This window comes from Heterodontus francisci, chromosome 17, assembly GCF_036365525.1.
Source record: "Heterodontus francisci isolate sHetFra1 chromosome 17, sHetFra1.hap1, whole genome shotgun sequence".
Lineage (NCBI taxonomy): Eukaryota > Metazoa > Chordata > Chondrichthyes > Heterodontiformes > Heterodontidae > Heterodontus > Heterodontus francisci.
Window position 1 is genome coordinate 39639047 of NC_090387.1, and position 23857 is coordinate 39662903.

A 23857-nucleotide genomic window follows, 5' to 3' on the forward strand; every position below is an offset into this window, starting at 1 on the left:
GGGTATTTGAAAGCTTATGGCCCAGCTGGCTGAAGGCATGGCCACCATAGCTGCCAGGAAAGGAAATCCTTTTGTTGAACTTCCTTTCGAAACATCCATAAAATTCAACTATTTGCAGCAGTCTCAATGTCCACTGAAATCAAATATTAAAAACACAGAATCCTAAGTTTTAATCCTCGTAACAATGCATGGTAGCATAGTAGTTATGTTGGGCTTTGAACTTGTGTTATTGAAATGTCAGTTCATATCCCACCATGGAAGTTTGAGAATTTGAATTCAGTATTTTTTAAAATATGGAAGTAAAAAGCTGGTACAAAAAAGGTGGCTTTGAAGCTGTAGACTGTCATAAATACCCAACTGGTTCACTGGTGTGTTTCGGTGAAAGAAACCTGGTGCCCATACCTTGTCTAGTCTTTGTGATTCCAATTCCAGACCAACATGGTTGACTGTTAATGGGCGTCTGAACTGGCCCAATAAGCTGCTCAGTGTATATAACTGTTACAAAGTAACAAGGGTTGAAGAAGGCGGCCCATCATCAGCTTCTCAATGGCAACTAAGGATGAGTAATAAATACTTGTACCAGAGCCTTACGTAGCCTAAGTATAGTACTTTTTGTTTTGTACTTGATATCCAAGCAATGCAACCTTGTCTAAATTGGCCTACAGTCTATTGATTTTATCTGAAGTGTTTACTCCTGTGCACATTTTAATGCCATTGGGAAATTTGAGTGCTTCCATCTAAGTCCGTCATTAACAATAATGGTCTCAGCACAGGGTGTTATGGAATGATACTCGTGTTCAGGTCCCAGTCAGACACATGCCCATTAATAACAGCCCTTTTGTTATCTGAATATAACCAGCTATCTGCCCAGCATTATAGCTGTTTTATAATCTATTGCAATTAACTTTTTTTCCAATAGCCATCAGTGTACTTTATCAATTGATTTTGGAAATCAAGCTATATAGCATCAACAAGAAGGTCTTAATTAAACATTCTGGTCAGCTCCTAATAACTGCCAAACTGTTTGTGATTTACTTTTCTTTTATTGTTACGTTCTCCTGACTGGTCATTCACAAAAATTAGTCACTGGTAGTTTTCTAGTCACTTTCCTCGCTTTTGAGTTGTATGTTATCTGTCTCCTGATATACTGCTGTTCTACATGGAACAATCAATAAAATGTGATTGGAGTGGAGGGACTGTGACAGAGAAATGGCAGGTGCAGGAAATAGGTGTTAGGCAGCTTGAAGTATGTGCAAGTGCATGATGAATAAGCCTATCCAATCGAAATTCAACCAATTCATGATGTCGCTAGTTAACTGGACAGCTGTAAAAGTCTAGTGACTAAGTTCTCTAACCTTTTTAATGTAGATTTACTCAACTGAAAAGCCTGAACTTGTCGAATAATAAACTGGTAACATTTCCAGCATCACTGTGTGAAATCTCAACTCTTACTGAAGTCAACCTCTCCTGTAACAGGATTCAAAACATCCCTGAGGAGATTGGGAACTTGCAAAAGTAAGTATTACATGAGACAGCCAAAAGGGTAGAGAATTTGTTTTAACTGTCGTTTGCATTTTGGTTCAACAGCTGGTGGATGCAATGCATTTTAATTTCATTCGCTATGTCGTCCCAAAGTGTAAAAGTATGTGAAGTGTTTCCACAGCTTCCACTTAAAACATAATATACATTTATATCCAGCTGTCCAATGCAATCATTTCGTATCTTCACTTTTCACTACTATTTAATATTTTTATAGTTTCTTAATGTTCATAGAACCTAAAGCAAAGCATTGTGGAGAATTATATGTTCTATTTTAAACAGGAGCTAGTGGTTTTTATATTCTTCACCCATTTTTCTCCATAATTGTGCAAGTCCTAATGGATTGAGGATGCCCTGTAGAAATGCTGTTGTTGATGATTAGACTCAGACAGCATCCCGGAGTCATTATGGCACAGAAGGAGGCCATTTGGCCCATCGAGTCCATGCCAGCTCTCTGTAGAGCAATCCAGTCAGTCCCATTCCCCTGCCCTATCCCTTAGCCCTGCAAGTTTATTTCTCGCCAGTGCCCATCCAATTTCCTTTTGAAATAATTGAATGTCTCTGCTTCTCCCACCCAGATAGACAGCAAGTTCCAGGTTATTACCACTCACTGCATAAAGAAGTTCTTCCTCACAGGGCGGCACAGTGGTTAGCACCGCAGCCTCACAGCTCCAGGGACCCGGGTTTGATTCTGGGTACTGCCTGTGTGGAGTTTGTAAGTTCTCCCTGTGTCTGCGTGGGTTTCCTCCAGGTGCTCCGGTTTCCTCCCACACGCCAAAGACTTGCAGGTTGATAGGTTAATTGGCCATTGCAAATTGCCCCTAGTGTAGGTAGGTGGTAGGGAAATATATAGGGACGGGTGGGGATGTGGTAGGAATATGGGATTAGTGTATGATTAGTATAAATGGGTGGTTGATGGTCGGCACAGACTCGGTGGGCCGAAGGGCCTGTTTCAGTGCTGTATCTCTTTGAAAAAAACATCCTCCCCTGCATCTCTTGTCCAAAACCATAAATCTGTGTCCCCTAGTTTCTTGTACAATCAGCAAATGGGAGTAGCATTTCTTTGTCTACCTGATCTAAACCTGTCATAATCTTGTACACCTCTATCTGATCTCCCCTGCTCCAAGGAGAGCAACTCCAGCTTAATGTTGGAGCAAAATTCCCTCATCCTTGGAATCATTTTGGTAAATCTCCTCTGCACTCTCTCAAGGAGCCTTACATCCTTCCTAAACCAGAACTGGACGCAATACTCTAGTTATGGCCTAACCAGAGCTTATTAAAAGTTCAGCATAACTTACCTGTTTTTGTACTCAAATACCTCTATTTATGAAGCCAAGACTCCATATGCTTTACTAGCTGCTCCCTCTATATGTTCTGCCACCTTCAAAGATCTATGCACATGAACCCCATGGTCCCTCTGTTCCTGCACACTCTTTAGAAATATACCATTAAGTCTATATTGCCTCTTGTCTGCCAAAATGCATCACCTCACACTTCTCTGTATTAAATTCCATCTACCACTTGTCTACCCATTCTGCTGGTCTATCTTTGTCCTGTTGTCAGTTTTTTTTTGGATTACATAGTTTGACAGGATCTGCAACACAGACACAGGCCATTTGGCCCATCTTGGCTATGCCAATGTTTTTGCTCCACATGAACCTCTTCCCAGTTGCCTTCATCTAACCGTATACTTTTTTTCCTTTCTCCCTCATGTGCTTATCTAACTTCCCCTTAAATCCATCTGTGCTATTTGCTTCAACTACTATTGTGGTAGCATGTTACACATTGTTATCACTCTTTTCAGTAAAGAAGTTTCTCCTGAGGTCTCTATTGAATTTGTTAGCGACTACCTTATATTTAGGACCTCTAGTTTTGGATACCCTGACAAGTGGAAACATTTTCTCTACGTTCACCCTATCAAACTCTTTCATTATTTTAAAGACCTGTATTAATTTTCCCATAGTTTGTGTTACATTAATAGATACCTATATGCTTATATGTCTTTCATCTTTTCAAACTGATAGCTTTAAGGATCCAAGTACAGAATCTGTACATTAACTTTGGCATGTCAGATATTACTGCTCTTTTTTCCCCAAAAAGCTGTGTAACATTTTTTGTTAGAAGTGGGCATGCAGCATATACTAACAAATGAAGGTGTTATTTTATACAGAGCACTTATAGATGAGACTCATTATGATTTCTTTGCATTCCAAGTCTTCAGACTTTAATTCTGGATGGGAATTGCCTTCAGAGCTTGCCTTCAGAATTGGGAAATGTGCCACAGATGACCCATCTTGGCTTATCTTTCAATGACTTCAAAGTGATTCCGGCAGTGTGCGAGATTTTAACAGCCATGGATAAGCTCAGCATGGCTGGAAACCATTTACAGACATTGGCACTGGAAACACTGGGCCGAATGATTCACATCAAACACCTGGACCTTAGGTAAGGTAATGCTAAATGCTGCAGCAATAGCTCTACAAATCCACTTAACTGACATGAATCTCTGCAATTCAGATATGCACAACGTTGCTGTGCTTCTTGTTTGCGCAAACATTTTACAGCAAATCAGCCTATCTAGTACCACATTTTGTATTCAATCTGTTGAGCTTAGTATTGACAAGAAAGAACATAATACCAATGAGAAGGAATGGCAAAATTTACTCAAATTAAAAAGTACTCTGTTCATGTTTCCTCACTGAATTCACAATGATTTAGTCTGCTTATAATGAAAGTGCAGTTTTTTTTTAAATTAGCACAAACATTTTCCCTTAAATTACTACAACAGGACCTGTTCTGAAGTTTTTGAGGTAATTAACTATTTGTGCTGATTAAATGTGATATTGTAGGTCATATTATTTTGTGGTATGTTAAGTATTCCTGAGCATGCTGATTAGCATTCCTGATTGTTGCAGTATATATGATGTGTTTTTTGTGTGACTGGAGGAGCTGAAATTAAATAAGTTTGATGGATGTATCACTTGTCATTTTAGAAAATGATATATTAAATAATGTTGGTAGGGTATAGTACCAAGTCAGAATAATAGAAATTAAAAAGGTGGTGACATAACTGAGATTCATATCTGCAAAAGTTTAGAGACAGATGTATGTACATACAGCGTGCTGATGCTAACAACGGGGTTTTTATTAGTGTTTATTAGCAAAATTTAGCACAGAGTTTTGCAATTAAGGTTTCATCCTAACCGCCTTTTGGGGGAGAAAGTTCCAGAATTCCACTGGCCTAGCTCTGATTTTAAGATTATGCCCCCTTATTCCGGATTCTTCAACCAGAGGCAATAGCTATTGCGTATCTACTTTATCAAATCCCTTTATCATTTTAACACCTTGATTAGCTTGCCCCTCAACCTTCTAAATTCAAGGTAATACAAGCCATATTTATGCATCCTGTCTTCATAACTTAACCCTTCAATTCTTGGCATAATTCTGGTGAATCTGCGAAGTACCCCTTCCAAGGCCAATATAGCTTTCCTGAAATTTGGTGTCCAAAACTGAGTTCAGTACTCCAGGTGGGGTCTGACCAAGTCTCTGTACAACTGAAGCGTCCACTTTTTCAGTTTTTTATATTCAAGCTACCTTGAGATCAAGACCAACTTCCATTAGCCTTTTTGATTGCTTGTTATGAACATACGAATTAGGAGCAGGGTAGGCCACTCGGCTGCTCGAGCGGCTCCACCATTCAACAAGATCATGGCTGATCTGATTGTAACCTCAACTCCACATTCCCGCTGACCCCCGATAACCTTTCACCTTCTTACTTATCAGGAATCTATCTACCTCTGCCTTAAAAGTATTTGAAAACTCGGCTTCCACTGCCTTGTTATACCTGTCCACCCTCTTACAATGATTTGTGTAGATGGAGGGTATTCTATAGCCTCCAAATAGTGAGCGAAAGATAAGAGGATCAGATCTGCAGGGAAATCACAGAGCTGTGCTATAACGACAGAGTAGTGATATTGGGGGACTTTAATTATCCAAAAATCAATTGGAATAATGTGAGTATAATGGGAAAGTAGAGGGGGGTGTGGAGAGGGAAGAATTTCTGAAATATGTTCAGGAGAACTTTCTTGACCAGTACGTCCTTGGTCCAACTAGGAAGGAGGCTGGATCTGGTGCTGGAGAATGAGGTGAGCCACGTGAATCGAGTTCTATAGGGAAACAATTGGGTAAAACTGATCATTGTATCATAAGGTTTGGATTAGTAATGGAATAGAGCCAGGAACAATCTAAAGTAGAATTTCTAAATTGGGAGAGGGCTAGCTTCGATGGGGTGAGAGGGGATCTAGCCAGGGTAAAATGGAACCAAAGACTGACAGTAAAAACTGTAACTGAACAACAAGTGATCTTTAAGGAGATGTTTCAGGTATAGGATAGGTCCATTCCAACAAGAGTGAAAGGTAGGGGAACCAAGCCAGGGCTCCTTGGATGACGAGGGAGATAGAGAATGTGATGAAATATAAAAGAGGATGTATGATGTATGTCAGGTGAATTCTTCAAGTGAGAACCAGGCCAAATACAATAAGCTGAAAGGGGAAGTGAAGAGGAAAATAAGACTGGCAAAGAGGAAATATGAGAATAGATGGAAGTTAACATAAAAGGTAACCCAAAATCATCTTCTGACTTGTAGATAATAAGGTAGTGAAAGGAATGGTGGGTCCTATTAGGGACAAATAGGGTGATATATGCTTCGAGGCACAGGGCAAGACTGGAATACATAGAGTACTTTGTATCAGTGTTTTCTAAGGAAGAGGATGCTGACAAAATATCAGTGGAAGTGGAAATAGTAGAAGTAATGGATGGGGTGAAAATTGATGGGCAGAATGTAATGGAAAGGCTGGCTATGCTTAGTGTGGATAAGTCATCTGGTCCAGTTGGCTTGCATCCCAAGGTTGCTAAAGGAAGTGGAGGTGGAGAAGGCGGAAGGGTTTGCCATAATCTTCTAATCTTTCCTAGATATGGGGAGGTGCCAGAGGATTGGAGAATGGCAAATGTGACACCCTTATTCAAGGAAGGGCGCAAGGCCAGTCAGTTTAACATCAGTGGTGGGTGAGGTTTTAAAAACAATAATCGGGCGAAAAAAATCAACAGGCACTTGGAGAGGTTTGAGTTAATTAAGGAGAGCCAGCATGGATTTGTGCTTGATGAATCCAACTGAATTGTTTGATGAAGTAACAGAGAGGTTGATAGAGGAAATGTAGGATGTTGTCTATATGGATTTTAAGAAAGTGTTTGAGGAAGTGCAACATAATAGGCTGGTTAACAAAACTGAGGCTTATGCAATAGGAGGGTCACAGTCAGCTTGAATAAAAAATTGGCTTAAGGACAGAAAACAGCAAGCCATGGTAAATGGTTGTTTTCAGACTGGAGGATGGTAGACAGTGGTGTTCCCCAAGAGTTTGTGCTGGGCTATAGATAAATGACTTGGATATTGGAATAAAGAGTAAAATTTCAAAATTTTCCAATGATACCAAACTTGGAGGTGTGGCGGTGGGGATGATACCAAACGACTGCAACAGGACATAGATGGCAATATACACTAATGACACAGTTCTAAAGAGTGTGCAGGGATAGAGGGACCTGGGGGTTCCTATGCATAGATCTTTGAACGGGACATATTCGGAGAGTAATTTGCAAAGCATATGGGACCTTGGGCTTCATAAATAGAGGTATTGAGTACAAAAGTAGGGAAGTTATGCTGATCCTTTATAAAGCTCTGGTCAGGCTACAACTGGAGTATTGCATCCAATTCTGTTGACCACACTTTAGGAAGGATGTAAGGGTCCTTGAGAGGGTGCAGAAGAAATTTACCAGAATGGTTCCAGAGATGAGGGAATTTAGCTGCATTATTAGGTTGGAGAAGCTGGGGTTGTTCTCCTTGGAGCAGAGGAGATTGATGGGAGATCTGATCGAGGCGTACAAGATTGTGACGGGTTTAGATAAAGTAGACAAAGAAAAGCTGTTCCCATTAGCTGCTGGTATAAGACTAGGGGGATATAGATCTAAGGTTTTCAGGAAGAGTTACAGGGGGTATGTGAGGAAGAACTTTATTTTATGTAGTGAGTGGTAATGACCTGGAACTTGCTGCCTACGAGGGTGGTGGAAGCAAGGACGTTCAATGATTTCAAAAGGAAATTGGATGGGCACTTGAGGGGAATAAACTTTGAGCAGGGGAATGGGACTGACTGGATTGCTCTACAGAGTGTCGACATGGACTAGATGGGCCGAATGGCTTCCTTCTGTGCCATAATATCTCTGGGACTCTGACTGCCTAAATCCCTTTGCCCCTCCACAGCTCTTGGACTCTCACCATTAAGAAAATATTCCAATTTATCTTTCTTGGATCCAAAACTGGATGACCTCTCACTTCTCCACATTGGAACTCCATGTCAGTTCGATGTACTTTGTGTATCTATGTACTTTTGTAACTATCAGCTCTCATCTACACAACTTACTGTGCCTCCTAACATGTGGAAACTTGGATATACAACTTTCTATTCCTTCATCTAACCTCTCTGTTCCTCGCTTGGTTCCACACTTACCTATCCAATCTTAGCCAGAATATCTGCAGCAGTGGCTTCCTTTCCAGTTTCCACCACATTACCTCTGGAGTCCCACAGTGATCTAGCATTATGCCCCTCCTCTTCAACATCTACATGTGTTACTTGGGACAGCATCCTAAGACTTGGAATCAGGTTCCGCATGTATGCTGCTAAAACCCAGCTCTAGCTCTCCACCAGCTCTCATGGCCCCTCTACTGCATCCATGTTGTCAGACCGCTTGTCTAACATGGCATGCTAAATGAACCACAATTTCCTTACATTGGGAAGATGGAAGCCATTGTCTTCGGCCCCCATCACATTCCATACCCATTTTCGTACTCTTGTTACCTATTTCATCTCCCTCCCTGAGGTTGCAAACCAAACTGTTGCATTTGGGCATACTATTTGACCCCGAGCTGAGCTACTGACACCATATCCTTCCCAAAACACTGTCTACTGCATCCAATAGCATCCTTTGTCTCTGCCCCCTGTCTCAGGACATCTGCTGCTGAAACCCTCACTCCTGCTGTTAATACCTCTATACTCTATTATTCCAGTGATTCCCTGGCCAGTTTCCCATCCTCCAGTCTCCATAAACTTCCGCTCATCCAAACATCTGCCCAATCCTACCACCAAGCCCCACTCAACCATTGCCCAAACGCTTGCTAACCTACATTGGTTCCCGGTTCCCCAATGCCTCAAATTTAAAATTTTCATCCTCGTGTTTAAATCCCATGATTCAACCCTCCCGATTTCTGTAGCTTTTTCCATCCCTACTACCCTCCGAGGATTCTGCATTCCTCTCACTCGGGCCTTTTGTTTATTCTCCACTCCTTTTGCCCCACCATTGGTGTGCGTGCATTCAGATATCTAGTCCCAGGCTCTGGTGTTCCCTCCCTAAACTTCTCTGCCTGTTCACAAAGTGTACCTTCTTGATAAAACTTTTTGTCAACCCTCCTAATATCATCATGTTTTGTTCACCATCAATTTTTGTCTAACAACACTTCTGTGAATCACAGAGGTCTTAGATGACAGCAGGAGGGAGAGACTGTACAAGCCGCTAACTCTGGACGAGCTGACAAAGGCCTTCGAGACGAGTAAAACTCCCAGAAGCGACGGCTTACCGGTCTGCCCTGTGGGACTGGGTCGGCTCGGACCTGCTGGAAGTATACGAGAGTATGCTCCTGGCCGGCAGCATGTCAGAATCCATGAGGAAAGGCATCATCACCCTCATCTACAAGCGGAAGGGGGAGAGGGCAGAAATCAGAAATTGGCGGCCCATCTCACTGCTTAATGTTGACTACAAGATTCTATCCAAAGTCATAGCCAGTCGAGTCAAGTCTGCTCTGGAGTTGGTGATCCACCCCGATCAGACCTGTACTATACCCGGCAGGAAGATCTCTGATAGTCTCGCGCTATTCAGGGATGCGATCACCTATGTGCGGGACAGGATGGTGGACACCTGCCTCAACAGCCTGGACCAGGAGAAGGCTTTTGACAGGATATCGCACACCTACATGATGGACGTGCTTTCCAAAATGGGGTTTGGGGAGAGAATCTGCAATTGGATCAAACTGCTCTACACAAACATCAGTAGCGCAGTCTCAATCAATGGGTGGGAATCGGAACGTTTCCCGATCCAATCTGGAGTCAGACAGGGCTGTCCTCTCTCCCCGGTCTTGTTTGTTTGCTGTATTGAACCCTTTGCTGAGTCTATTAGGAAGGATGCGAGCACAAGAGGGGTGACAATCCCAGGCAGTGGAGGCACTCAGGTTAAAACTTCCCTGTACATGGATGACGTCGCCGTCTTCTGCTCGGATCCGCTGTCCGTTCGCAGACTGATGAGCATCTGCGACCAGTTCGAACTGGCCTCGGGAGCCAAAGTTAACCACGGCAAGAGCGAGGCCATGTTCTTTGGGAACTGGGCTGACCGATCCTTTGTCCCCTTCACTGTCAGGTCAGATTACCTGAAGGTGCTGGGGATATGGTTCGGAAGGGCCGGGGCATGCACCAAAACCTGGGAGGTGCGAGTAGCCAAGGTACAACAAAAGTTGAGCATATGGGGGCAGCGATCCCTGTCCATTGTGGATAAGAAACTGGTCATCAGGTGTGAGGCGCTCACGTTGCTGTATGTGGCGCAGGTCTGGCCCATACCCCACTCCTGCGCTGTGGCGGTCACCGGAGCCATTTTCCGCTTCATCTGGGGATCTAAAATGGACCGGGTCTGGAGGGACACGATGTTCAAACCTCTGGATAAGGGCGGGAAAAATGTACCCAACGTGGCCCTCATCCTGATGAACACCTTCGTGTGCGGCTGCATCAAGCTGTGTGTAGACCTCCAGTACGCAAATTCCAAGTGTCACTACGTGCTGAGGTTCTATCTGTCCCCGGTGTTGCGAAGGATGGGCCTGGTCACATTGCCGCGGAACGCTCCATGCAGTTGGACTGTGCCGTACCACCTATCCTTCGTGGAGCAGTCTCTGCGGAAAAATACCTTTGACCACCAATCCATCAGGCAGTGGTCTGCATGGAATGTCCTCAAGGCCCTACGGGAAAAGGAGACGGTGGATCCTGTCGGATGGTTTCCCGAGCAGACCGCCAAAGTCATTTTGCGGAATGCCTCGTCACCAGAACTTTCAAACAAGTACCAAGATGTAGCTTGGCTGGTGGGGAGAAGAGCCCTCCCCGTCAGATCCTTCCTGCATGCCCAAAGTCTCCCCCCCCACCCCCCCCCCCCTCCGCGCAATGCCCCCGCGGTGGCTGTGGTGGGGAAGAGACGGTTGCCCACCACCTCCTGGAATGTGTCTTTGCAAAGCAGGTGTGGAAAGAGATGCAGTGGCTTTTGTGGAGGTTCATCCCAAGCAGCTCGGTTACACAGGAGCCTGTGCTCTACGGGCTGTTCCCAGGGACGCACACCGAGACAAACATCAACTGCTGCTGGAGGACTATCAATTCGGTGAAAGACGGCCTTTGGTCTGCCCGAAACTTGCTGGTCTTCCAGCGCAAAGAGTTGTCCACGACCGAATGTTGCAGACTGGCACATTCCAAGGTCCAGGACTACGTGCTGAGGGACGCACTAAAGCTTGGGGCAGCCGCAGCAAAGGCTCAATGGGGAAAGACCACTGTGTAAGGTCCCCCCACCAAGCTGAATGGAAGGGCTGGATCCATGGGAAACCCCTCGAACTGTATCGGGAAAATTTTCATTGGCTGTAAAATGTAAAAATGTAATTGGCATGACAAATGTGAAATGGAAGGGTTGTGAGGCAACTCAGTGAAGCAAACGGACCTCCTTTGCACTGTTTGTATTTTTTGACTTGGTGCTGTTTGAAACTGGTAATGTAATTTTTACAGATTTTTATGAATAAAGTGTATTTTGGAAATAAAAAAAAACTTCTGTGAAGCACTTTGGAATCTTTTTCTCTGTAAAGCCACAATATAAATGGAAGCTATTGTTGTAGTTGGTCATTCATCTCAATTGCAGAATGTTTTTGGCACAGAATAGCTGCCACATTTACCTACATAATGTAGTGATAGTTATTGCTGTTAAGAGTAATTTGTTTGTAGAGATGTATTTGTTTGTTTGAAATATATTGATTTGATGCAGCTATATAAATGCAAGTATTTTATCTTGCTATTTTGTATTGATCCTATTATAAAACATAGCCCGGAGGCAGGACAGATTTGGAGAATAGATAAAACTGTTTGAAATTTAGGTTGATCATCACTACCACTTGCTAGTATATGTACAGTTCATATTTCTTTTCAAACCCCACTATGGTTTCGCTCCTCCCTAGCTCTCTAACCTTCTTCAACCCTGCAACCCTTCGAGATTTCTGCCCTCTTCCAATTTTCACCTCTTGCATGGCCCTGATTATAATCACTCCACCATTGGCAGCTGTGCCTTGCTTGAGCTGCTTAAACTCCAGAATTTCCTCTCTAAACCTCACAGCTTCTCTACCTCTCTTCCTTCAGAAGCTCCTTTAATATGTATCTCTCCTGCCATAATATCTACTTACGTGGCTTAGTGTCAACATTTGTTTGCTAATGTACCTGTGAAGTACATGGGAGGTTTTACTATGTTAAAGGTGCTATATAAATGCAACTTGTTATAGTTGAATGTTCCAGAACCTACTTGCTTCCAGCAAGAACCTTCCAGCAACATGGGGCTATTCATTGCGACACCACAACTAACCAACAGATGGCAACATGACCCTTGGCAAATAACTGTCTTGAAAGAGCAACTGAAAAGATGATAACACAGATTAATTTTATAGTAAAAATGGTGCAATCAAAGATAGTACCCCAAAAAATCAGGGTGTATGTATTTTTAAATCATTTTTATTTTCTGAATGTTAAAAAATGTCTCTCAAATATAGCTTATACATCCCCCCATCCCACATTCCTTCTCTTTGTGTCTTGTTTCCACATCAGAGATGCTATTTAAATACAAGTGTATGTACGTAAACGTAAAAGCGTGGTAAATAAGGTTGATGAGCTACAGGCAGAAATAACCACATGGGAGTATGATGTTGTGATCGCAGAGACCTGGCTCAAAAAGGGCAGAGCTGGGTATTAAATATCCCTGGATAAAAGATGTTCAGGATAGATAGGGAAGTAAAGAAAGGAGGGGGGGTGGCAATATTGATTTTTGTTTTTATTCTTTCATGGGATGTGGGCGTCGCAGGCCAGGCCAGCATTTATTGGCCATCCCTAATTGCCCTTGAACTGAGTGGCTTGTTAGGCCATTTCGAGGGCATGTAAGAGTCAACCACATGGCTGTGGATCTGGAGTCACGTGTAGGCCAGACCAGGTAAGGACAGCAGATTTCCTTCCCTAAAGGACATTAGTGAACCAGATGGGTTTTTACAACAATCAACAATGGTTTCATGGCCATTAGACTAGCTTCAAATTCCACCTTCTGCTGTGGTGGGATTCGAACCCATGTTCCCAGAGCAATACCTGGGTCTCTGGGTTACTAGTCCAGTGACAATACCAGTACGCCACCGCCTCCCCCTGTACGCCACCGCCTCCCCCTGATTAGGGAGAATATTAGAGCTGGGAAGAGAGGATGTCCTGGACGGGTCTGGGATAGAATCTATTGGGCTAGAGTTAAGAAACAATGGGGGTACCACTACACTACTGGGTGTAGTCTATAAGCCACCTACTAATGGGTAAGGTATTGAGGAGCATATTTGCAGGGAAATTACAGAGAGGTGCAAAAACTATAAAGTAGTGATAATGGGGGACTTCAATTATCCTAATACTGAGATAGTAATAGTGTGAAGGGCAGGGATTGGGAAGAGTTTCTGAAGTGTGTTCAGGAGAATTTTCTTGATCAGTATGTTTCCAACCTAATGAAGAAGGAAGGCAGAGCTGGATTTAGTTCTGGAGAATGAGGCGAGTCAAGTGGATCAATTGTCAGTTGGGAAACATTTAAAGAACAGCAATTATAGTATTATAAGATTTAGGTTAGCTATGGCAGAGAGCAACCTAGAGTAAAAATACTTAATTAGAGCAGGGCCTTTTTCAGCGGGTGAGAATGCATCTGTCCCAGGTAAATTGGATTCAGAGATTGGCAGGGAAAACTGTAATGGAGCAACGGGCTGCCTTTAAAGAAGAGATGGTTCAGATACTGTCAAAATATATTCTCGAGGGGGAAAAATAAGGCAACCAAAGCCAGAGCTCCCTGGATAATGAAAGAGATGGAGAGTAAGTTGAAGCAGGAAAAGGGTACATATGACGGATGTCAGTTTGATAATACAAGTGAGAACTGAGCTGAATATAGAAAGTTAAGAGCAGGAGTGAAAAAAGTTATGAGGGGGCAAACACAGATTATGAGAAGAGACTGGCGGTTAACATGAAAAGGGAATCCAAATGTCTCCTATAGGCATAGAAATAGTAAAAGGAGCAGTGGGTCTGATACAGGACCGAAAAGGCAATCTACACATGGAGGCTGAGGACATGGCTGAGGTACTCAGTGACTACTTTGCATCTGCCTTTACCAAGGAAGAAGATGCTGCTAAAGTCATAGTGAAAGAGGAGGTAGTTGAGATACTGGATAGACTAAAAATTGATCAATAGGTAGTCTGGCTGTACTTAAAGTTGATAAGTCAACAGGACCAGATGGGATGCATATGAGGTTGGTTAGGGAAGTAAGGGTGGAAATTGTGGAGGTACTGGCCATAATCTACCAATCCTGCCTTGATACAGCAGTGGTGCCAGAAGAATGGAGAATTGCTAATGTTACACCCTTGTTCAAAAAAGGGAGTAAAGATAAACCCAGCAACTACAGGCCAGTCAGTTTAACCTCAGTGGTGGGAAAGCTTTTAGCAATGATAATCTGGGACAAAGTTAGCAGTCATTTGGACAAGTATTGATGAACTAAGGAAAGCCAGCACAGATTTGTTAAAGGTATATCATGTACTTGATAGAGTTCTTTGATGAGGTAACATAGAAGGTTTATGAGTCTAATGTGGTTGATGTGGTGTATGTGGATTTCCAAAAGGCATTTGATAAAGTACCACATATTAGGCTTGCCACCAAGGTTGAAGCCCATGGAATAAAGGGATAGTGGCAACATGGATATGAAGTTGGCTGAGTGACAAGAAGCAAAGAGTAATGGTGAACACTTGTTTCTCGTACTGAAGGAAGGTGTACAGTGGAGTTTTCCAGAGGTCAGTATTTGGACCTAGACTTGAATGGGCCACAATTTCAAAATTTGGAGATGACCCAAAACTTGGAAGTATTGTGAGGAGGATAATGATAGACATCAAGAGGACTTAGGCTAGTGGAATGGGTGGACATGTGGTAGCTGAAATTTAATGCCGCAAAATGTGGAGTGATATGTTTTGGTAGGAAGAATGAGGAAAAGCAATATAAAATAAAGGGTACAATTCTAAAGGGTGTGCAGGAACAGAGACATGGGGTATATGTGCACAAATTGTTGAAAGTGGCAGGGCAGGTTGAGAAAGTGGTTAAAAAGGTTTACAAGATCCTGGGCTTTATAAATAAAGGCATGGAGAACAAAAGCAACAAAGTTATGATCAACCTTTTATAAAAACTAGAAAGCCCTCAAATGGAGTAGCATGTCCAATTGTGGGCATAGCACTTCACGAAAGATATGAAGGCTATTGAGAGGCTGCACAAGGATTCTAAGCAATTATTAATTAATTTACTGGGATCTTATTTATTTATTTAGAGATACAGCACTGAAACAGGCCCTTCGGCCCACCGAGTCTGTGCTGACCAACAACCACCCATTTATACTAATCCTACATTAACCCCATATTCTCTACCACATCCCCACCATTCTCCTACCGCCTACCTACACTAGGGGCAATTTACAATGGCCAATTTACCTATCAACCTGCAAGTCTTTGGCTGTGGGAGGAAACCGGAGCCTTTTATAGCTTTGTGCTGCTGGGAAGTTTCAATTACTTAGAGGTCAGTTTGATCATTCGTAGAGATCAGAAAATGTAGGGAAACCCATAATTCAAGTTTGAACAAGAAGATTAAATAAATGGTACAAAGTAGGGGAAGTATAACTATGATCTGGAGGAAAGAGGAAAACAAGATTTCAATGTCTATTGTTCCAGTAATTCAGGACATCAGTTACGTGGATAGATTGGAGAAGCTAGGTTTGTTCTCCTTGGAGAAGAGAAGCTTGAGAAGAGATTAGATAGAGATGCTCAAAGTTATGAGGAGTCTAAACGGGATAGAGAGACACTGTTCCCATTGGCACAAGGGTCGAGAGCCAAGGACACTGATTTAAGGTGATTGGCAAAAGAACCAATGGCGACATGAGGAAAATCTTTTTATACAGCGAGTAGAATCTGAAATGCACTGCCTGAGAGTGTGGTAAAGGCAGTTTCAATCATAGCTTTCAAAAGGGAATTGTATAAGCACCTGAAGAGAAAACATTTGCAGGGCTATGGGGAAAGAGAAGGGGAGTGGGACTAACTGAGTTGCTCTTGTAGAGAGCTGGCTTGAACGCGATGGACTGAATGGCCTCCTTATGTGCTATAACCATTCTATGATTCTAATTTGTTGTATTAGTGGGTATTTGCTCTGTGTTTTTCCTTCTAATCTTCCTCCCCAACTGATCATCCCAACAACTTTTCCCTGGTTTTCTTCATTTGTTGAAATCTTGTTTTCCTACTCTATTTCCTTTGTATTTATGTATGTCCCTTTGCATTTAATATCTTTCAATCAAGCTTGGAATTGCTTGTTTTTTAGCGTCTATTTTCTGTCAGTAATGAAAGCGTAGCTAATCAATTAATGCTCTTTTCTTTTCGGGCTTTTGAAGCTCAAGTGAATTCCAAACTACTTGTGAAACAGTTTTTTTCTTGAAATCTTTTTTACTTTCAATGGTTGTATTATGTAATGTTTCCTTTTTTCCCATCTTAATATTAAATCATAAGTATCTATATTTGTCTTCATTTTAAAGATGTGTAACTATGGCTGAGATTTTGTTGAGCTCCCGATGCGGGCTCTGTGGCGGGGCGGGAGGGGCCGCAGAAGATCGCACTGGCAGCAGCCCGATGCTGGGAATGCCGGGCCCGATCTTCCCATTGGCGGGGAAGCTCTGTGGCAGCATATTCACCGCTCTGTGGCGGGACCCAGATTTCAATATTCAAATAACCTATTTAAATAGATCTAAATGGAAGATGGAACGATTTTACCGGCAGATCCCGATCTTCCGAGCGACGGCCGGCACTGCCACGCCTTCACTTTCCCGTACAGGGAAAGCTGGTACCACCGAGGTGGGGAAGTGGGGAGCTCTGCGTTGTAATGAAGCAGGGGGTGGGGATGGGAACGGGTCAACTGTGCATTTTTAGTATAGTTGGTGGGGCGGGGAGGGTTGAATTCTGCAGCTAGGTCTGTTGTGGGGGTGAAAGGGGTCAACTGTGCACTTGGTGCAGTTGGGATGGAAAAGGGGTAATCGGGGCTTATCTGGTGTAGTTGGATGGGAGGGGTGTGTCAAACTTTATTTCCTGTCGCAACTTTGATAAAGGGGATCGGAACTCTGCAACCGTGGGGGGAGTGGGTGGGTGTTTGAAGGGGGTCAGAACTCTGCAACCTTGACGTGGAGGGGAATGGGTGGGTGGTGTGAAAGGGATTAGAACTCGACAACCATGAGGAGGGTGTGGAACACCGCAACCCTGTTCCGTAAAAGGAGCCATTCTGCACCTAGCAACGGCTGTGGGAGTTAGGGGGCTCACCCTGCATTTGGGCAACGATGTTTGGGAGGGTGGAACAATGGAATTCCATCAGTGCTTTGTGATGGGAGGGGAGAGAACAAATGAAAAAGGCTATAAGCACCTGTTGTCTGTGGTCCAGTGCAGGCAACTGGAATGATATCATGGTGCTCAGGCTGGCTTGCTCTTACTTAAAGCTAAGACAGGCTATGTCAGGCCGTACCATACAGCTCATGCCGAAACACAGCTGAAGCCCGAATCAACGTGACTCTCTGCCCAGATAGGTGCCATTGACCTTGTGGAGGAACCGAGTTTACCTGGAGCATAGAGATGGGGATAGTCCGCCCTGTCTTCCTGGATCCTTATGTCATGACGAGGCATATCCACCGGAGGTGGGGCCCATGTGGAATCTCCCAGACGCGAGCAGCAGCAGAGGCCTTGGCTGTTTCAGCCTCAGCCTGATGTTCAGGCACATGTGTGATGCACTTACCAGCTTGCAACCCAGACTCTAATCGCGATCAGATATCCACCGAGGTGAGAGTATTTGCTCTGGTGGAAGATGCAGGCAGGTCACGTGACGGTGCTTCCTCTAAGTCCATCTCTGCGGTCTCCGAAGCCGACGGAGCGTCACCCTGCAAGAGACAATGTGAAGAACAGATGGTACGGTGTTCTGGTACGACTGTAGCCATGATAGCATAGTTTCTACATATAGAAGGTAATTTGGAATCATTGTGTTTGGCAATAATCACTCTGTTCCACCGGGACCCCAACCTCCACATCTGAAACTGCATGTGCTCCTAGGCTCCCGGCTAACTCCAGTGCCTATTCCTCCGCTTGAGTGAGCAGCCTCAGGTCTGGCACGCCACCACCGGTCCTGGACACCTCCCTACTATTGTGGGTCCTCTATGCCTGTAACAGCAAGGATGCAGATATTGAACATTGGAAAACAGCAACATCACAGTCGAACAAGCATGGGCGCCTCAACAACAGTTGGGCGAGGCTTTGTCTGATATACGGACTCACCCTGTCATGGGTGTGACATGCTCTGAGGTACAGATGGGGTGACTTGATGGGCATAAGCATCCAGTCATGTGCCATCAATCCTCCCTGACCTCCCTGTCTCTGAAATGCACCCATGTAGCATACCATGTAGTAAAACTTGGCTACCCAACAAGACCTGACTACATGTGTTGGGTTCAGGTCGGGTCTATGTTACGAGTCCAGCATTCGGGCTCGGGTCGTGTCGGGCTGGACAGTGCTGCTTCTGGGAAGTCATGGGATCAGGCTTACCCATAATTCCCCACAACTCCATCTGCAGGAATAGCCTGCTGCCAGAACAGATGAATGATATTCAGGTCAGGTCAGGTTCGGGTTGGCTGTGGTCGTGTTGGGCTCGGGTCGGGTTTTAATTTTATATCCGAGCCAGGTTTACCGTGTAGACACACGCAGGTCACACCGAGCAGTTTTGAACCATGCCACTTGGCTGAGCACATCAGATCGTTGACCCTTTTCCTGAACTGGACCCAGTCTTGTCGGATGACAAAACTACCTCCGTCCAGGCTTGCTTTGTCAGGCGGGAACACTTCTTCTTGGCATCGCTGTGGAAACGGACCTCCCGCCATTCCCTTAAAGCCTGGAGGAGAGTGAGCAGGGAGGCGTCACTGAACCCTGAGGCCATCCTCCCTCAGACTTTCGACATTGCACAGGCTTTGCCGGGGTGCTGCTCGAAGGCTGGTGCGTTCTGAAAGACACTCCTGGCCTTTCTGCTCATGTTTTAATTATAATCTATAAGGCAGGCAGAGCTTTAATACAGAGCTGGCTGCCTTTTAAAGATGGCGCCAGCACCTGCACAGAGGCAGCTGATGCCATTGTCAACATTGCAGGGGCCACCCCCGCCATGTGATTTGGGGAGGGGGTGGGGGGGAGGGGAGAAGCGGGCTGCCCAATGTATGCAGAGGCACTGCCATGCACTAGATCACAGTTTTTCTTTTGCCCATCGCTGCTCTCTGCAGCGGGAGGGTAAAATTCAGCCCAATGAGTGTATTCCCATATAATTTCTTGTTTTTCACAAAGGGAACTTGTTGAAAATAAATGCTCGACATAACTGATGCTTAGGACCGTAGTATCATGCAGCACAGCAGGATGCCATTTGGTGCATCGAGTCTACGTCAGCTCTTTCAAAGAGCAATCAAGTTAGTTCCACTCCCCATATCGCTGCAATTTTTTCTGCTTCAAGTATTTAACCAGTTCCCTTTTGTAGGCTGCTATTCAAAGAACAGCACAGGAACAGGCCATTCGGCCCTCCAAGGCTGCACCGATCTTGATGCCTGCCTAAACTAAAACCTTCTGCACTTCCGGGGACCGTATCCCTCTATTCCCATCCTATTCATGTATTTGTCAAGATGCCTCTTAAACGTCGCTATCATACCTGCTTCCACCACCTCCCCCGGCAGCAAGTTCCAGGCACTCACCACCCTCTGTGTAAAGAACTTGCCTAGCACATCCCCTCTAAACTTTGCCCCACACACCTTAAACCTATGCCCCCTAGTAACTGACTCTTCCACCCTGGGAAAAAGCTTCTGCCATTCATAACTTTGTAAACCTCTATCATGTCGCTCCTCCACCTCTGTCGTTCCAGTGAAAACAATCCGAGTTTATCCAACCTCTCCTCATAGCTAATGCCTTCCAGACCAGGCAACATCCTGGTAAACCTCTTCTGTACCCTCTCCAAAGCCTCCACGTCGTTCTGGTAGCGTGGCAACCAGAATTGCATGTAATATTCTAAGTGTGGCCTAACTAAAGTTCTGTACAGCTGCAGCATGACTTGCCTATTTTTATACTCTATGCCCCGACCGATGAAGGCAAGCATGCCATATGCCTTCTTGACCACCTTATCCACCTGCGTTGCCACTTTCAGTGACCTGTGGACCTGTACGCCCAGATCTCTCTGCCTGTCAATACTCCTAAGGGTTCTGCCATTTACTGTATACTTCCCACCTGCATTAGACCTTCCAAAATGCATTACCTCACATTTGTCCGCATTAAACTTCATCTGCCATTTCTCCGCCCAAGTCTCCAACCGATCAATATCCTGCTGTATCCTCTTACAATCCTCATCACTATCCGCAACTCCACCAACCTTTGTGTCGTCCGCAAACTTACTAATCAGACCAGCTACATTTTCCTCCAAATCATTTATATATACTACAAACAGCAAAGGTCCCAGCACTGATCCCTGCGGAACCCCACTAGTCACATCCCTCCATTCAGAAAAGCACCCTTCCACTGCTACCCTCTGTCTTCTATGACTGAGCCAGTTCTGTATCCATCTTGCCAGCTCACCTCTGATCCCATGTGACTTCACCTTTTGTACCAGTCTGCCATGAGGGACCTTGTCAAAGGCTTTACTGAAGTCCATATAGATAACATCCACTGTCCTTCCTTCATCAATCATCTTTGTCACTTCCTCACAAATCTCAATCAAATTAGTGAGACACGACCTCCCCTTCACAAAACCATGCTGCCTCTCGCTAATAAGTTCGTTTGTTTCCAAATGGGAGTAAATCCTGTCCAGAAGAATCCTCTCATAATTTCCCTACCACTGATGTAAGGCTCACTGGCCTATAATTTCCAGGATTATCCTTGCTACCCTTCTTAAACAAAGGAACAATATTGACTATTCTCCAGTTCTCTGGGACCTCACCTGAAGCCAATGAGGATGTCAAGACTTCTGTCAAGGGCTCAGCAATTTCTTCCCTTGCCTCCCTCAGTATTCTGGGGGAGATCGCATCAGGCCCTGGGGACTTTATCTACCTTAATGCTTTGCAAGACACCCAACACCACCTCCTTTTTGATAATGAGATGACTGAGACTATCTACACTCCCTTCCCAAGACTCATCATCCACCAAGTCCTTCTCTTTGGTGAATACTGATGCAAAGTACTCATTTAGCACCTCACCCATTTCTTCTGGCTCCACACATAGATTCCCTCCTCTGTCCTTGAGTGGGCCAACCCTTTCCCTGGTTACCCTCTTGCTCTTTATATACGTATAAAAAGTCTTGGGATTTTCCTTAATCCTGTTTGCTAATGACTTTTCATGACCCCTTTTAGCCCTCCTGACTCCTTGCTTAAGTTCCTTCCTACTGTCTTTATATTCCTCAAGGGATTCGTCTGTTCCCAGCCTTCCAGCCCTTACGAATGCTTCCTTTTTCTTTTTGACTAGGCTCACAATATCCCACGTTATCCAAGGTTCCCGAAACCTGCAAAACTTATCCTTCTTCCTCACAGGAACATGCTGGTCCTGAATTCCAATCAACTGACGTTTGAAAGACTCCCACGTCAGATGTTGATTTACCCTCAAACAGCCGCCCCCAATCTAAATTCTTCAGTTGCTGCCTAATATTGTTATAATTAGCCTTACTCCAATTTAGCACCTTCACCCGAGGACTACTCTTATCCTTATCCACAAGTACCTTAAAACTTATGGAATTATGGTCACTGTTCCCGAAATGCTCCCCTACTGAAACTTCGACCACCTGGCCGGGCTCATTCCCCAATACCAGGTCCAGTACGGCCCCATCCCTAGTTGGACTATCTACATAGTGTTTCAAGAAGCTCTCCTGGATGCTCCTTACAAATTCTGCCCCATCCAAGCCCCTAGCACTAAGTGAGCCCAGTCAATATAGGGGAAGTTAAAATCACCCACCACTACAACCCTGTTACCTTTACATCTTTCCAAAATCTGTCAACATATCTGCTCCCGCTGGCTGTTGGGAGGCCTGTAGAAAACCCCCAACATCGTGACTACACCCTTCCTATTCCTGAGCTCCACCCATATTGCCTCGCTGCACGACCCCTCTGAGGTGTCCTCCCGCAGTACAGCTGTGATATTCTCCTTAACGAGTAATGCAACTCCCCCACCCCTTTTACATCCCCCTCTATCCCGCCTGAAACTTCTGGAACATTTAGCTGCCAAATCTGTCCATCCCTCAACCAAGTCTCTGTAATAGCAACAACATCATAGTTCCAAGTACTAATCCAAGCTCTAAGTTCATCTGCCTTACCTGTTATACTTCTCGCATTGAAACAAATGCACTTCAGACCACCAGTCCCGCTGTGCTCCGCAACATCTCCCTGCCTGCTCTTCCTCTTAGTCTTACTGGCCTTATTTACTAGTTCCCCCTCATTTATTTCACCTGCTGTCCTACTGCTCTAGTTCCCACCCCCTTGCCACACTAGTTTAAACCCTCCCAAGTGACGCTAGCAAACCTCGCAGCCAGGATATTTGTGCCCCTCCAGTTTAGATGCAACCCGTCCTCCTTGTACAGATCCCATCTGTCCCTGAAGAGATCCCAATGGTCCAGATATCTGAAACCCTTCCTTTTACACCAGCTGTTCAGCCACGTGTTTAGCTGCACTATCTTCCTATTTCTAGCCTCACTGGCACGTGGCACAGGGAGTAATCCAGAGATTACAACCCTAGAGGTCCTGTCTTTTAACTTTCTACCTAACTCCCTAAACTCCCCCTACAGGACCTCGTCACTCTTCCTGCCTATGTCATTGGTACCAATGTGTACCACAACCTCTGGCTGTTCACCCTTCCCCTTCAGAATGCCCCCTGTCCGTTCAGAAACATCCTTGACCCTGGCACCAGGGAGGCAACATACCATCCTGGAGTCTCTTTCACGTCCACAGAAGCGCCTATCTGTGCCCCTGACTATAGAGTCCCCTATAACTATTGCTCTTCTGCGCTTTGTCCCTCCCTGCTGAGCAACAGTGCCAGCCGTGGTGCCACTGCTCTGGTTGCTGATGTTTTCCCCTGATAGGCCATCCCCCCCCAACAGTATCCAAAACGGTATACTTGTTAGAGAGGGGGATAGCCACAGGGGATTTCTGCACTGACTGCCTGCCCCTTCTAGCGGTCACCCATCTATCTGCCTGCACCTTGGGTGTAACCACTTCTCTAAAACTCCTGTCTATGACGCTTTCTGCCACCTGCATGCGCCTAAGTGCATCCAGTTGCCGCTCCAACCAATCCATGCGGTCTGTGAGGAGCTGCAACTGGGTATACTTCCTGCAGATGTCGTCATCCGGAACGCTGGAAGCGTCACGGACCTCCCACATCTCACAGGTGAAGCACTTCACCCCTCTAACTGACATTTCTAGCACTAATTAATAAATTAATTTAAAATAAATAAATACTTATTAAATCCTTATTAAATTGTTATAATTAACTCGTGCTAGATTCCTATTATAAATATTAAATGCTAACTAAATACAGTAATCTCCTCCCTCTGGTTTAGTTACTCTACTTATTAGTTAATTAGGGTTTTAATCAATTTTTATCAATGTTTTATTTTCAAATTCACTAAAAAAAAAAATTCCCTACCAGCCAATCAGGGCACAGCTTTCCTGTGACGTCACTTTCAGCTTTTTTACCAGAGGTAAGTTTTTTATACTTCCCGGTCCGGAACTCCGCCCTCCAAGTCTCTTGGCTCCCCTCACTCTGAGGACAGGTAGGAAATGAAAGGAGCTCCTTGCTCCCTCCTTACCGAACTTCCTC

The 23857-nt window shown here is 44.6% G+C and overlaps 1 protein-coding gene across 10 annotated transcripts in view; it reads left to right on the forward strand.

Annotated features, from left to right (window-relative positions):
• The window catches only part of LOC137378861 (PH domain leucine-rich repeat-containing protein phosphatase 2-like), a 228918-nt gene that overhangs the window by 145221 nt on the left and 59840 nt on the right, over positions 1-23857 (forward strand). For all 10 annotated transcript variants that reach the window (XM_068049311.1, XM_068049312.1, XM_068049313.1 and 7 more), the window contains 2 exons: positions 1369-1515; positions 3754-3984. In XM_068049311.1, coding sequence (XP_067905412.1) covers positions 1369-1515; positions 3754-3984 — 378 coding nt within the window. The remainder of the gene's footprint in view (positions 1-1368; positions 1516-3753; positions 3985-23857) is intronic.